The following is a 15,238-nucleotide window of genomic DNA, read 5'->3' as shown; positions in this document are numbered from 1 at the left end:
AAGTATCAGTCAGCTGTGCTGAAGGAGATACCTCAGCCACTGACAAAAAAAAAAAAAAAAACAATCACGAATTTGCTTTAAAATATGTGGAATCTGTACCAAATCACCGACGTATACTAACAATTTTTAGTAAGCAAACTTACTCCGGAAAATACTGTACCGTTGTAAATGGGGTCAATATGACAACCTACTGCAAAAAAATAATCAAAACGTTCCAAGATGAGCTTTAATTCGCTTTTTCCGAAATTTGTGCGGAAGGTACCCGATGGAGTGGACCGATATAGTCCATGTTCCAACCTGACACATGACTACGATGTGCAAAGTCTGCACCAATCAGAAACTCCCTGCACGAACTATCTTGCGCATTTTCCATTTTGCTTGGTGCCGTCAGGGTTTCGTGGATCTTTTAGGCCATTACCTCAGGAAGTATGGACTTGCGCCCGAAAAAAGTTGTACCATCGTAAAAGGATCCGCGAAGTGTTTTTAAACTTCACTTTATTTGAATTGTGTGTAGGAAGTACCCGAGGGATTGGATCGATATAGTCCATATTCGAACCCGATCTATGTCTGGAAGGAAAAATTCAATTCAACGATTCATTTTTTTTCAATTCAATTTAAACAAGTAAAAAAGTATCAGTCGGTTTTGCCGACAGAGATATACCCTCAGCCTGTGTAAATTTAAATACTTTTTTTACATGAACCGACAAAGATGTTGATTAGGATTAAAGTTCAAAAGTTTTGCGGAGGAGGTACTTAAAGGAATGGACCCACATAGACCATGGGGGTGCCATAGGGGTTTTTACACTTGCCCCTGAAAAAACTTTTACAATCGCGAATGTAAGTTGCTTCAACAAAAATCAAAGTGATTCGATAGCTGGTCTTAAAGTGAACTTATCCAAAATTTTGTGTGGGAGGTACCGGACGGAGTGGACAAATATAGTATATTTTCGAACCTGACCTATACCTGGTAGATATATTAGGATGTGTAAAGTATGGACCAAATCGGTCACTCCCATCAAGAGGTATCGTGCGCACAAATTTTCCGAAAATTTTTGAACTTTTGTGGGGTAGGTACCTGAAGGAGTGGACCGATATGGCTTATCTTCAAACATAAACAATGTTTGGACAAAATATTACTAAGGTCAAATTTTGGACCGAATCGGCAGATCCGTCCGAGAGTTATCTTGCGCTCCAACCACCTCACACTGTGTCATAGGGTTTTTTGCAACTTTCAGCCTATTTTCTCAGGAAGTATGGACTTGCCCCTGATGAAACTTGTACCGTCGTATGGAGGGCAGTGAATGCAAGTTGCTAAAACAAAAACCAAAGCGATTCGAGAGATGGCCCTAAACTGAACTTTTCCCAAATTTTGTGTGGGAGGTACCCGAAGGAGTGGACCTATTGAGACTGTATTGGAACCTCATATTACTCTGGTAGAAAGTTTATGCTATACAAAGTATGGACCAAATCGGTCACTCCCTTCAAGAGTTATCGTGCGCACAAACTTTCCGAACATTTTCGAACTTTTGTGGGGGAGGTACCGGAAGGAGTGGACCGATGTAGCTCATCTTCGAACTTAAACTAAGTTTGGGCAAAATATTACGAAAGCCAAAATTTGAACCGAATCGGTTCATCCGTTCGAGAGTTATCGTGCGCTCCAGCCAGCAGGACAGACAGACAGACAGACAGACAGACAGACAGACGGACGGACTTGGCTAGATCGACTCCAAATTGTCTGAAACACATTTCGTCCAAACATACTTGGGGTCTAAAACCATTATTTCGATGAGGCACATTTTCATCGTATCAAAGTGTATATACCCTCCTTAGCCTAAAGGCTGAGGGTATAATAAAACAAGTAAAAAAGTGTCAGTCGGCTTTGCCGGGAGATATATACCCTCAGCCAATGTGAAGCGAAACTTTCACCTCCGGACAGATCGAATGTATTTAAGGTCTATTTAGAATTTTGTGGCCCTTTTTGGGCATTTGAACTTGCCGGCAAAAATGTGGATTAGGAATTAACTGCACTAATACACAAATGTTGAACTTTTGTAGGGCAGGTACCCTTAGGGAGGACCGATATGGGCCATTTTAGAAGTTAAACTAAATTTTGATAAAATATTGGGAGATCCAAAGTTTGGACCAAATTGGTTGCTCCATTCGAGTGATATCGTCCTAGCATATTAGTGACATTTTTCAAACATTGGGGATAAGTACCGAAAGTTGTGACCGGTATTGCCCATGAAATTAAGTTTGGATATAATATGACGGAGACCAAATGTTGGACCAAATCGGTTGAACAGTTCGAGAGTTATCGTGCTCTCCGACAACCATGGTGTCATAGGGGTTTTTTACACCTTTCGGGCTGTTTTCCCATGAAATATGGACTTGCCCCTTGAAAAAACTTTTACCGTCGTAATGGAGGTAGCGAATGCAAATAGCTTCAACAAAAATCAAATCAAGTTATAGGGGCTTTTGCACCTTTCCGGTCATTTTCTCAGGAAGTATGGACTTGCCCCTGATGAAACTTGTACCGTCATATGGGGGGAAGTGAATACAAGTTGTAGCAACAAAAATCAAAGCGATTCGAGAGCAGGTCCTAAACTGAACTTATCCTAAATTTTGTGTGGGAGGTACCTGAAGGAGTGGGCCGATTGAGTCCATATTGGAGCCTCACTTAAGTCTGGTAGAAATTTCACGATGCGCAAAGTATGGACCAAATCGGAGTGGACCGATATAACCCATCTTCGAACTTAAACTAAGTTTGGGCAAAATATTACGAAAGCCAAATTTTGAACCGAATCGGTTGCTCCGTTCGAGAGTTATCGTGCGCTCCAGCCAGCCAGACAGATAGACGAACGGACATGGCTAAATCAACTCTAAATTGTCTGAAACACATTTCGCCAAAACATACTTAGGGTCTAAAACCATTATTTTGATGAGACACATTTTTCCCGTATGAAAGTGTATATACCCTTTCTAGCCTATAGGCTGAGGGTATAAATATAGTGTTTGATTTTAATGTTCTTTGTGTTAAGTTAAGCACCATGATTTTTATACCCTCAGCCTTTAGGCTAGAAAGGGTATATACACTTTGATACGAAAAATGTCTGTCTGTCTGGCTTATGCGCACGATAACTCTCAAGCAGTTCAACCGATTCGAACAAAATTTTGGGTATCGTAATATTTTGTCCAAACTTAGTTTAAGTTCGAAGATGGGCTATATCGGTCCAATCCTTCTGGTACCTCCCCCACAAAAGTTCAAAATTTTTCTGTAAAATGGTCTGAACGAAAACTCTCGAAGGGAGCAATCGATTTGGTCAAAACTTTGCACATCGTATTATTTCTTCCTGATATAGATCTGGTTCGAATATGAACTATATCTGTCCACACAAAATTCGGATAAAGTGAAGTTTAAGGGCTCCTCTCGGATGGTTTTGAAATTTTTCAGTAAGTTTTCCCTGCGGCTCACTTTATGACGGTACAATTTTTTCTTGCGGAAGTCCATACTTCCTGAGATATTGGCCGAAAAGCTCCAAGAAACCCTGACGGCACCAACCAAAATGACAAATCCGCAAGATAATCCTCGCAGGGATTGATGCAGGCTTCGCGCATCGTATTATTTCATCCAGTCCAGTATGGGATTGAAATATAGACTATATCGGTCCACTCCTTCGGTTACCTCCCACACAAAATTCGGATAAAGTGAAGTTTAGGAGTTCCTCTGGCATCGTTTTGACTCTTTTTCAGATTGTTGGATCGGCCTCATTTACAATGGCACATTTTGTTCCGGAGTAAGTCAATACTTCCTAAAATAATGGCCCAAAAGCTTCAAAACCCTGTCGGATATTGTGCAAGATAACTCTAAAACTTTTTCAAAAATTTCTTTCAAACTTATTTTAACATAATTTAATATTTTGAGTCCTTTATGAGGAAGTTTGGTTGTCAAAAATGTTTGGTATATGTCAATGATTTGGTATAAGCCCACGTTACGGTACCTACAGATTTTAAAGCAAACTCGTGATATAAAATCAATATATTTTATATACGGCATAATTATTGTGTTTGGTTTGGTTTTGTTGTTTTTTTCTTGGTCAGTGGCTGAGGGTATTTCTCCGTCAGCACAGCTAACTGATACTTTCTTACTTGTTTAGTTTAGTTCAAATCTAGAACTCATTTTCCACACGCTTGCAGTTGACCAATTGAACTAAAACTTTGCACACTTTTCATATTTGGATGACAATACATGAATATGAAACCAAAGCCAATATGGGTTAATTTTAGCCCCCATATGGCGGTACCATCCGATTTCAGGTATTTTAAGGATTTTATCTACATTTTCAACCTGAATTGGCTGAAACTTGACATTTAGAGTTCCCAAGGGTACAGAAAATTCTTCACCAACAATTTTCGACATTGGTTTTGATATAGCCTCCATATATCGGTACCATCCGATTTCAGGTATTTTAAAGATTTTACCTACATTTTCTGCCTAAATTGGCTATAATTTGGTTACGAGGTTCTTAGTGGCCAACAAATTTAATTACTGAACATTAAAAACAAACAAAAAATAATTAAAAAATTAAGTTACAGTGTTTTATTTATAAATGCACTTAAAACTAAAAAATATTTTTTTTATGATGGAACCTCTCAAATAAAACGTTTGTATATGAATTACAAATTGTAACAGTAATAAACGGCAAGCGTTTTATTTGTGAGATTCCATCCTGAAGCATTATGTTTTAGTAAAAGACTGTAACTTAATTGTTTAATTATTTGTTATTTCGTACAATGTTGATTGTGTTAAAACTAAGGTTAATATATGTTCTCGTGTTTGCTCCCGAAATAATTTGTATCTCATCGAAATAATGGTTTTATACCCCAAGTATGTTTGGACGATATCCGTTTCAGAGAATTTGGTGTCGATTTATCTATGTCTGTCAGTCTGTCCGGCTGGCTGGTACCCACGATAACTCTCGAACGGATGAGCCGATTTGGTCCAAAATTTGGCTTTTGTAATATTTTGTCCAAACTTAGTTTAAGTTCGAAGATTGGCCATATCAGTACACTTCTTCAGGTACCCCCCCCCCACAAAAGTTCGAAAATGTTCGGAAAACTCTTGAACAGACTAACCGATTTGGGCCATACTTGGCACATCGTGAAATTTCTACCAAACTTCGGGTACCTCCCACACAAAATTTCTGAAAAGTTCAGTTTAGGTCCTGCTCTCGGATCGTTTTGATTTTTGTTGTAGCAACTTGTATTCGCTACCCCCTTTAGGAAAGTACAAGTTTTATCTGGGACTAGTCCATACTTCCTGAGATAATAGCCAGAAAGTTGTAAAAATCCCCTATGACACAATGTGCGCACGATAACTCTCGAACGGATCTGCCGATTCGGTCTAAAATATGGCCGTCGTAATATTTTGTTTGAACTTAGTTTAAGTCCGAAGGTGAGCCATATCGGTCCATTACTTTAGGTACCTCTCCCACAAAAGTTCGAAAATATTCGAAAAAATTTATGCCCACGATAACTCGTGAAGACAGTAACGGATTTGGTCCATACTTTTCACATCCTAATATCTCTACGAGACATACATCAGGCTTGAATAAGGAATATATGTGTCAGCTTCTTCAGGTACCTCCCACACAAAATGTCGGAAAAATGTACATTACAGCATCCTTTCGAATCGCTTTTATCTTTGTTGTAAGAACTTGTATTCGCTGCCCCATCACGACGGTGCAAGTTTTTTCGGGGGCAAGCCCATGCTTCCTGAGAAAATAGCCAGAAAGCTTTAAAAATCTATATGGCACTATGCGTACGATACCTCTCGAACGGTCTAAAATTTGGCCTTCGTAATTTATAGTCCAAACTAAGTTTAAGTTTGAAGATTGGCACTATCGGTGCGCACTTTCCGACACCTCCCCCACCTCCAAAAGTTAAACTATGTCACCATGACAGTACGCGATATATTTTTTTGCCGGCAAATTTCAAAAAGGGGGTATAAAATCCGTAATCAGTAGATTCGATATTGGCAATAGATGGACGTTTAAATTCGCACAGGCTGAGGGTATATCTCTGTCGGCAAAGCCGACTGATACTTTTTTACTTGTCATTCATAATTTTGCTGTTTAAGTCTCCCTCACATTAGTTTCTGATATAAAGCCCCGGTCAGTGCAAAAGGGGTCGTTTTAGCCCGATTTAAAATATTTGCAAAAAAATGAAAATAAACAACATATTTTTATATTATACGAACAATTTATTTAATTAAATACGCTTAAAAAATAAGATACTAAAACTAAATTAAAATTTATATTTTTCCGAACAATGTTTTTCCCTCGCTCAGCGAGTACAATAACGATTAGAAAATCATCATCACGTTAGTAACAATAGTAATGTTTTTCTGCGATGATGCACGAGTCACATTGCAGCTGGAAATCCCATGTCAGTTTACAATTGCAACGAGTTTCGGTTAAGACATTCTTCTCTTCAGGGGTGTAACCACATTCTCCGCAAAGATATTGACACCGTTCTTTATCTTCTTTTGAGAGATCTCCATCGTTTGACCCAATTGCACATAAACGACCCACCATACCATTCCAGTGTGGTACAGCTTCCAGTTCACAATAGTTGGGTGAATCTCTGGTAAAGACCAAAGCATCGAGGGGAATGTTGTTCCACAAGACACGAGAATTTATAATTGTGTTCTCCAATAGTATACCTTCATCGTACATCTGGCGGATATCGTTGGCAATTTCTTCAAATGGTTTCAAAATATGTCGGCAAATTTCTTTAATGCATTTACCTCCAGGACCCATCATGGCGCAAACACATTGTTCGGTAAGAGACTTTTCCATTAGATTTGTGATGGCTTTGTAGTTGTGGGCTTCGATTTTGCCGCGAAAATCATTGGGAAAATCGATGTTACGATGTTTTTTCAAGAGTTGCTCAGCTTCCTTGGGATTGTCGGAACATTGAGAAGTATAAGGGCTTTCAGGACAAGATGAACCACATCCCGCTGTTATGCCACTGCTACAGTTCTTGGTGGTGGTATATATAAGGGCGGCAGTTGCAATGGCTTCCACATAGGCACCTTCACGATCCAACTCCGGTGATATAGTAGTACGTCTCAATATGAAATCCGATGTGGGACAATTCCAACGTTCCCATTCAAATGATCGTTGGCAATTTTCCATAGCCATATCCATGCTTGTCCCCATTACGGTGTCCAGAGAGAATGGAGCTTGTAGATGGGTGTAAACTTTATTTGCGTAGATACTTTGAGCAGCCAAGTAATTTAGTTGATGCAACAAGGATGCTTGGCATATCTCAAAGCAGACGGTAAAAATGACAATTAAGACGAACATTGTTCGGGTTAATGGTGTTTGTTGTGTTGATTGGATGAGAGTTAATAGCTAAATGATGATTTTAGTTAAAATGTTCAGCTTATTTATAACAGGCAGGTAGATTTGGCTCGTCCACTAGGACATTCTTTGTTTTTGTCACGTGGGTGTCATAAAACCGCCTTTAAATTTTAGAAAGGATAACTAACAAAGTGGAACTAGAAGCAGGTAGCAAAAAATCAAACAAAAACAAGAAACATCAACTCTTAATTATTATTGTCGATGGCATAAATATTTGCCATTTTATTTGACTCGTTTTGAAGGCGCCGCAAGTTGTATCGTTTTGTTTAAGTGTAAACATTGTTAAATGTTGGATTCCAAGGAAAAACATACAATAACACGGTGCAACATTTTTAAGGTGATCTTGTGCAAACAATTCGAACTAAGGATTTTTTGAAAGTACAGACCCAAACGACAAGAAACCCTAGTTGCGTTTTGTTGTGTCAGATGCAGCTCGGATCTTATGGCCCCATCTTAACATGGTTAAATATTGAGTTTTTAAAGAAATTCGGGGCTATATCACTGAAATCAATGCGAATCTTCTTCTGACCTCTGAAGCAAATTTGTAGATAAGAACAAGAATAAAATATTTGAAGAAATAATGAACTCGAAAAACTACATTTATTGCCTCAAATTTCGAAATATATGCAAAAATTCTACAATTTTTATACATTTCGCTCCGTATCTCCAAAACCGTTAATTTTTTCTGAATATTTTCTTTTGGAAAAATATTCCCTGGAATGTAATACACAACTCTTCAGCACATGTCATTGTTGTAAAATGCCTCTATGCCGTTGTTTTCAGTACATTTTTCAACGACGATTTAATAAAAAATTCAATAATGTAGCGAAATCCGAAATGCGAGAATTAACTGTTGGTGTGAACTGTGTTTGAAATACGTGTTATAAAAGATATGATGCAAAATAGAGTTTTAGAGTTTCAGAATGTTCTAAATAATTGTTGAGAACTTTATTTGGAAGGTTTTTGCAAATGGTTACTTGGTTCAACTCCCAATAGTTTAGCCGATACTGACCAGAATTTCAGCAATTATGTAAAATTTTCTATATTTTATAGATTTTGATGCCCTAGATGGAGTTTTTCTTATGTGTTTTTTTTAAAAAATAAGTTCTACTAGTTTAGGACTACAATATTGAAAAAGACAGCAAGGCCAAATTCCTATTCGTTTCTGAGATAAAGGCCTGATAAATGCAAAAAAGTGTAGATTTAGCCCGGTTTAGATGAGGCCATAAAATCCAAATTGGATCTGATGAAACAATACGATGTGCAAAGTTTGGACCAACCAAAAACTCCCTGCGAAAGTTATCCAGCGGATTTGCCATTTTAGTTTCTTGGAGCTTTTGGGCCATAACTCAGGAAGTATGTACTTGCCCCCGAAAAATTGTACCGTCGTAAGGGGCACCGCAAGGAAAACCTACTGAAAAAAATTTCAAAACGATGCGAGAGGAGCTTAAACTTCACTTTACCCGCATATTGTGTGGGAGGTACCCAAAGGAGCGGACCGATATAGTAAATTTTCGAAACTATATATCTCGAAGGAATAATACTATGTGTGTTTGGGCTAAATTGATTGAACCCTTCAAAAGTTATCGTCCACACCATTTTAAAGAAAAATTTTGAACTTATGTGGTTGAGGTACCCTAAAAGGTGGACCGATATGGCCCATCTTCAAACTTAAACTAAGTTTGGACAATATATTACGAATGTCAAATTTTATTTTGGAACATATCGGTTGATCCATTCGTGAGTTGTCGTGCGCACCAGCCAACCATACAGACGGCGGACACGACTCCAAAATGTCTGAAATAGATTTCGTCCAAATTTAATGGGGGTCTAAACCCATTATTTCAATGATGCACATTTTTGGTTGTATCAAAGTGAGCCTAAAAGCTGAGGGTATAATAATAAATAAGAAAGTATCAGTCAGCTGTGCCGACAGAGATATAGCCTCATCCTCGGACCTAAGAAAAGAAGAAATAAACACAAAACTTCTGAGGACTATAGGGGCTTTTTTACGTTCACTACTCCATGTCCTGAGTCGACTCTTCGAGGGTAATTTTTAATACCACACAAAATGAATATAATATGCACATGTTTTCAATATTTTCCTAAATGTTACTGTAATGATGAATATCTCTTTGGTTTGCCCTTTTCAAATCTATCCCAATTTTCAATGCTGAGACTTCTGTTGTAACCACCATAACTTTAAAATTTTCTGGTGCATTTCATAAAATTACAATTCCATTGCGGTATTTTCAAAACTGAATATTAAATAGATTGCGTTAACTAAACCCGGAAATATTTCCATATTATGTAAATTCCAGGTAAATTCTTATTGGTTTGTCCTTATCTTTTTGTTTTTCCGGTTGTTTGTAAATCCCGCCCTTATTAGTGGCGAGGGATTTCTTTGATAATTTTTCAACATAAGATATGGCATGGTAAATCACAAACAATAGCGGATTATCCGATAACACTGTGCTACAGTGAAAATTTGCAGGGGTTCTAATGCATAAATTCGGTTTTGAGGGAGTCCACAGAAGACGAAAATACCTTTGGTTTCTTTGGGTCACTTCGGTTTTTCATTTTATAACGGTAAATGTAGTGAAAAATGGGCTTTCTTGGATTTTCAACTTTAAACGGACATTACTTCTTTTTTCTACGACCGATTTGCACACACTGTTTTTCATTATAAAGGGGAGAGTAATGCCTTTCGAACAAGCCATAGGTTTTTAAAATCAGTGGTTTAAGTGTGACAAAAACGCATTAAAAAACAGTAAAATGTTTTTCCTTGTGCTCTAGGCTGCGTAAATGATACCTAACAGTACAATTATTTACAGTTAGCAAGTAGGCAATTTAGTTGGCTTTCCAAAATAGGAAAAACCAACAAAATCCGTTGAAAAATGAATGCGCTATGGCATTTTTTGTGTTTCAACTTTTTGGTTTTTTTTCATATTTTCCTTTTTTGTCCACTTTTGTATCACAGTGTAATTAATAGGCCGCCATGCCTTCTTAATGATTTCCCTAGTAAGTTTACAATTTAATCTTCAATTCGAATGATAAAAATAAATATTTCATAATTCCATAATTATTGGATAGCCCAATAGAATTGTTTCTATTCCATGTTTGTATTTCCCAATAAAAGTATTTTCCCCACATGGGGAAACTTTACAAACAAAATATTGATTTTGTCGTTGAGCGACAAGTACCTAAATGCTACAGCAACGTTCAGTAAATATTAGGTAGCAATAAATTCGGTGATGCAATGGATTATTTAAAGAACGGAAATACACAAAAACTCAGACATTCATTGATAAAATGGAAATTGACGAAATTTCCATATAAAAACACACAAAAATCGTATTTAAATTGGGAGAATACGAAGTAGAATTTTGCAATTCCCAAAGCGGGAGGTGAATCTAATTTCGGAAACTTTAAAAATTTTCCAATATATTAGTAATTGTACACAGCAGAAATAACATATCTTAAAAATCAATTCAATGAAAAGAATACTAAGAAATAAACTAAATGTAAATTATATGCTTTAAAACTATGTATGTATAAAGGAATTCCATTAGGCAAATATTCGTTATTCCGCATATATTACCAGAAATGATAGTTCTTAATGTTTAAATTGAACCAAAAAACGAATTACTATTAACAAAATATGCATGTTGATTAGGATCGAAGATCTCAATGGTTTGGCTGTTATATGCCAAAATATCCAAAAAACGTGGATAAAATATTTCAAGTCAAATCGGGACTTAACGTAGTTAATTGTAATGCTGGGAAGGGGAGACAATGTATCGAACATATCAGGAAAAATGTCTAAAATTGTCTTTTCCATTTCAAAAAAATCAAAAAAATTTGTTGATACTACATCAATAATTTTTGGTACATAGATTAAGAAAAAAATTAGCATTCCAAATCTGTTTTCGTTACTAACTTTGATTGTTGCGCGCAAAAGATATGACCGTTTTAATTATGATAATTAGAAAAAATTCTAAAAAAATCGCGGCTTAATATAGTTAGCTGTTATATCCTATAATCGTTAACTGAATTCGTATCCTTTGCGATGATGCAAAAAATAATCGCGAAGTCTCAATGGATTCGCGAAAAATCAAATTTGTTAAATAATTTTAAGTATTTACAAACATATTTTTCAAACAATAGCGCTCATAGTTACGAAAAATATATAAAAAAATTATAACAGCATCCAGACATTTTGTGGAATACAACGAACCCTAAGTTGTGAAGGTTGGAGCTATAGTATTCATGTTATTTGCAAAAATACGAAGAAAATATTACGAAAAAATTAAAATCATATTATTCTAATTTTATTTTTTTATGGTTTTATAGGAAAAGTTGGAGAAAAAATGTTTGAGTTCTTCGACATTTTCGTCAAAATTTCACGCAATAATGATGATATTCCGTTGTAACAAATTTTTCACCTATAGTCTTCCTATTTGATAATATTATTAGAACCTTATATTAAATCACAAAGAAATTCCAATTGTGGCATAACGTTAAAATAATGTTATATTGAATATTACAACATTTGAGACGCATATAAACCGCGTAATTATGAAAATGACATGATGCGCATTTGATTTTCCAACACAGCGAATCAATCCCTTTTATTTGATGTACAGTTTGTCAAATTCTATTTGGCGGCCACGATGTAGCATCTGCTGCATATAAGGGTGCAAAATACAGTAAAATGGTCATAATTTCCGCGAAGTTCATTTGCATTTTATGCGCATCCGATTTCAATAATCACCATTAAAAAATACATCCTTCTATGCCGTTTCAATGCGATCCATCAAGAACCGTGGATGTAGCATCGCACTCAATTTTTAGAAAAAATCTATTATATCTCTGGATTTACGAGAGTTTTTAAATATCTGTTTTCGCGCAGTTTAAACACGCGTATCGATCTATTTATTTAAGTAGAACTGACACATCTAAAACGTGTTTTAATATGCGATATTTTCAAAATAATTTTTTTGCAAATTTTCGAAATTTGAGGGGTATCATATCCGCCGATCTAGTGAGTGGATTTTACGCGTCGTGGCTTGTTAGATTCAGAACGTAAAAAAACTAAATTTATGCGGGTTTCCACGGAAATCGTTTTTATTTTTTTTAAACCAAAAAAATAGGTTTTTGAGAAAAATTTACGCACAAAAATTTCGTGTTTAGGCGCAGATTACTGTGATCCTGTGAGGGCTACACCCTCATGTTATACATTAAAAAATGCGAAATCACGAGTACTACAATCCAATAATAAGCTTTTATGGAAACCCAGCTGCGCGTCCCGATTAGAGCAAAAATTCAAAAACCCATTTTTCAGGTTTCAAAATATCAGCATCCGTTTGAGGTAGATACAGTGGATATATTGAAAAATCATACATTAGAAACTTCAACTCTGAAGTGTGCTCTTTAACTTCTCCTGTGAGCATTAAGCTCTACATTGTGTTGTAAAACCACTAATTGGAAAATAACATAATAAAACTCTTTTATTTCAACGATTTTTTCCGATTTTTTACATTAGTACGACCACAGCTTCCGCTCAAATTATTATTTTAAGAAACCCCTCGGTGAATCGGGCTAAAACAGTTTATTTTGCCGAAATGTGGTCAAAAGTTATGGTATAGTAAAACTGATCGCGAGTTACAATACCCCATACTTCATTTTCAACATAAGTTAATTTTCTACAAAAAGCTCGATATACATTTGCGTAACCAATGTATCGAACATATACACTGATTTAGCAATTTCTATTTTTTCTACGTCTTCTACATTATCTTTTTGTCAAATTTTCGTCCTTATATCTCTAAAACTCAACGAGTTAAACAAAAAAGCTTTTTCAATTCGTAGATCACTAAAACGCTTCAAATCATGCTTGATCGTGCACAGAAATCCAGCACTGCTATCTTGCTACCTGTTTGCAAAACATAGTCCAAGAAGTTATTTTATTTTTTTGTGCAATAATCATTTTAATTTGCGAAGTCAAATTTCAATCGCCAACTTTAAACGCGTTTTTCTTGAAACTAGATTTTTTTGAGATGTGTCACTCTTTGAGTAAATGAACGATATGCTGAGTATACATTGATTAAATTAATGATGATAAAATTAAAATTCCCTGGTGAATTTGCACAAAATTACAATAATTTTCCCTCAAAGTTAATCTATAATCCTTTAAGCAAGAATATTTTCTCCTGCTTATGACATTTTAAATATTTACAACTGTAATAATTTCTAACCGGAAATACTTGAATCTTTGTAAAATCCAGGTAAATTCTTATTGGTTTGTCCTTAACTTATTGTTTTTCCGGTTGTTTGTATATCCCGCCCTAATTAGTGGCGTGGGATTTCTTTGATAATTTTCCAACATTAGATATCGGATTTTGACGTGGTAAATCACAAACAAAAGCGGATTATCCGGATTATTCTTACTGCCTTCTCAATGACTCTCTAATATACATATTTATAACTCAATGATAAGTTCCAACAATAAACATTTCGTAATTCCATAACTATTGGATAGTGTATCAATTTTTGCTATTCCTTCATTGTATTTCCCAATAAAAGTATTTGCCCACATGGGGAAACTTTACAACCAAAATAAAATTGACTTTGTCATTGGCCAACAAATACCTAAATGCTACCACACGCATCATAATTTTTATAAATTCTGTGATGCAATAGGTTATTTAAAGAACGGAAATACTCACACAAAACCTCAAAAATTTTCCGTGATGACAAACGATACGTAGCGCCAGCGATTTATATTGTTTTAACCAGACTTGGTTTGAAAATTACCATTATGTACGTTGTATTTTATTTGGGATATTATATTCTCATTTTGGGTTTTAACATCAAAGGAATTCCTCACCGCAAATTAGGGCGTGATGATTAACACAATCGGAAACGTATAAATAATATAATAATAATAATTAACTACCTGGATGTTGTATGGGATGTATGTATAACAAAATTACCCTCAGTGGCATACCCATGAAAATTTAAAAAAATCATAAATCCTAAAAATTTTATATTAAGTGGGAAAATTCGAAGTGGAAATCTACAATTCCAAAGCGGATCTTTAATTCTAATTTCGGAAAACATCAACATTTCCCCAAAAGTACCAATATTTTAGTAATTGTACCCACCAGAACTAAAATGTCTATCAAATTAATTCAATAAAGAGAGTACTAAGGTTAAGATGTAAATTAAATTAGAGTTACTTGGGTAGAACTGTGGATCAATGAATCAATTAAACAATTCCACCAGGCACACATTTCTTATTCAGCGACGAAGAGTGTTCAATTACTAGGGACGATCAGCTATCGCAATTTCCAATTGGTGGAATTTTATTTCAATGCGGATATCTCTGCATATGCATATGATTATGAAACTAATACCAAATGTGTTGGTCTTTTGATGGTCATTGATATTTTATCTTTATTTTAATAACAAAGTGTTTTGGCTAATTTCCCTACTAATTCTAACGGAATAAAAATTAATTAAAGTTAATCATCTACTGTGCAGCAGCGTTTTTGGGGGTGGAAAATTCTGGTACTCTCTTGGTCCATATCTTATCCCTCCTATTAGGGATTGTCTATGACTAATATTGGTGATACTTGTTAGTAGTTACTCGTTGTTAAGTATAAAATGCGTAAAATATCAAGATTATCAAAATATGGGGTATTTTGGAACCTCCGTTACATTTCGAAAACATTTATTTGACAACTTGCATTACATGTAGTTATTGGTTTTCGTTATTTTTTGTTGGACTACATGGGTAAAGTTTTATTTAT

General features: G+C 35.6%; 2 protein-coding genes across 2 annotated transcripts in view; both read right to left on the bottom strand.

The window, feature by feature from the left end:
- LOC141390089 (uncharacterized) overlaps nt 1-15,238 on the bottom strand; it is a 175,209-nt gene that overhangs the window by 61,823 nt on the left and 98,148 nt on the right. The window lies entirely within an intron of this gene.
- Nucleotides 6,381-7,220, bottom strand: LOC141393622 (wnt inhibitor of Dorsal protein-like). The gene has a single exon (XM_073966919.1). It carries the CDS (start codon nt 7,218-7,220, stop codon nt 6,381-6,383), a length of 840 nt encoding a protein of 279 aa, XP_073823020.1.

This window comes from Musca autumnalis, unplaced genomic scaffold (genome assembly GCF_047663935.1).
Source record: "Musca autumnalis isolate F117 unplaced genomic scaffold, ASM4766393v1 scaffold_1, whole genome shotgun sequence".
NCBI lineage: Eukaryota > Metazoa > Arthropoda > Insecta > Diptera > Muscidae > Musca > Musca autumnalis.
This window is presented reverse-complemented; position numbering and strand designations above follow the sequence as displayed.

Bases quoted from the DNA above. Each gene is read 5' to 3' on its own strand.
- LOC141393622 (XM_073966919.1), bottom strand. From the start codon at position 7,220: ATGGGGACAAGCATGGATATGGCTATGGAAAATTGCCAACGATCATTT.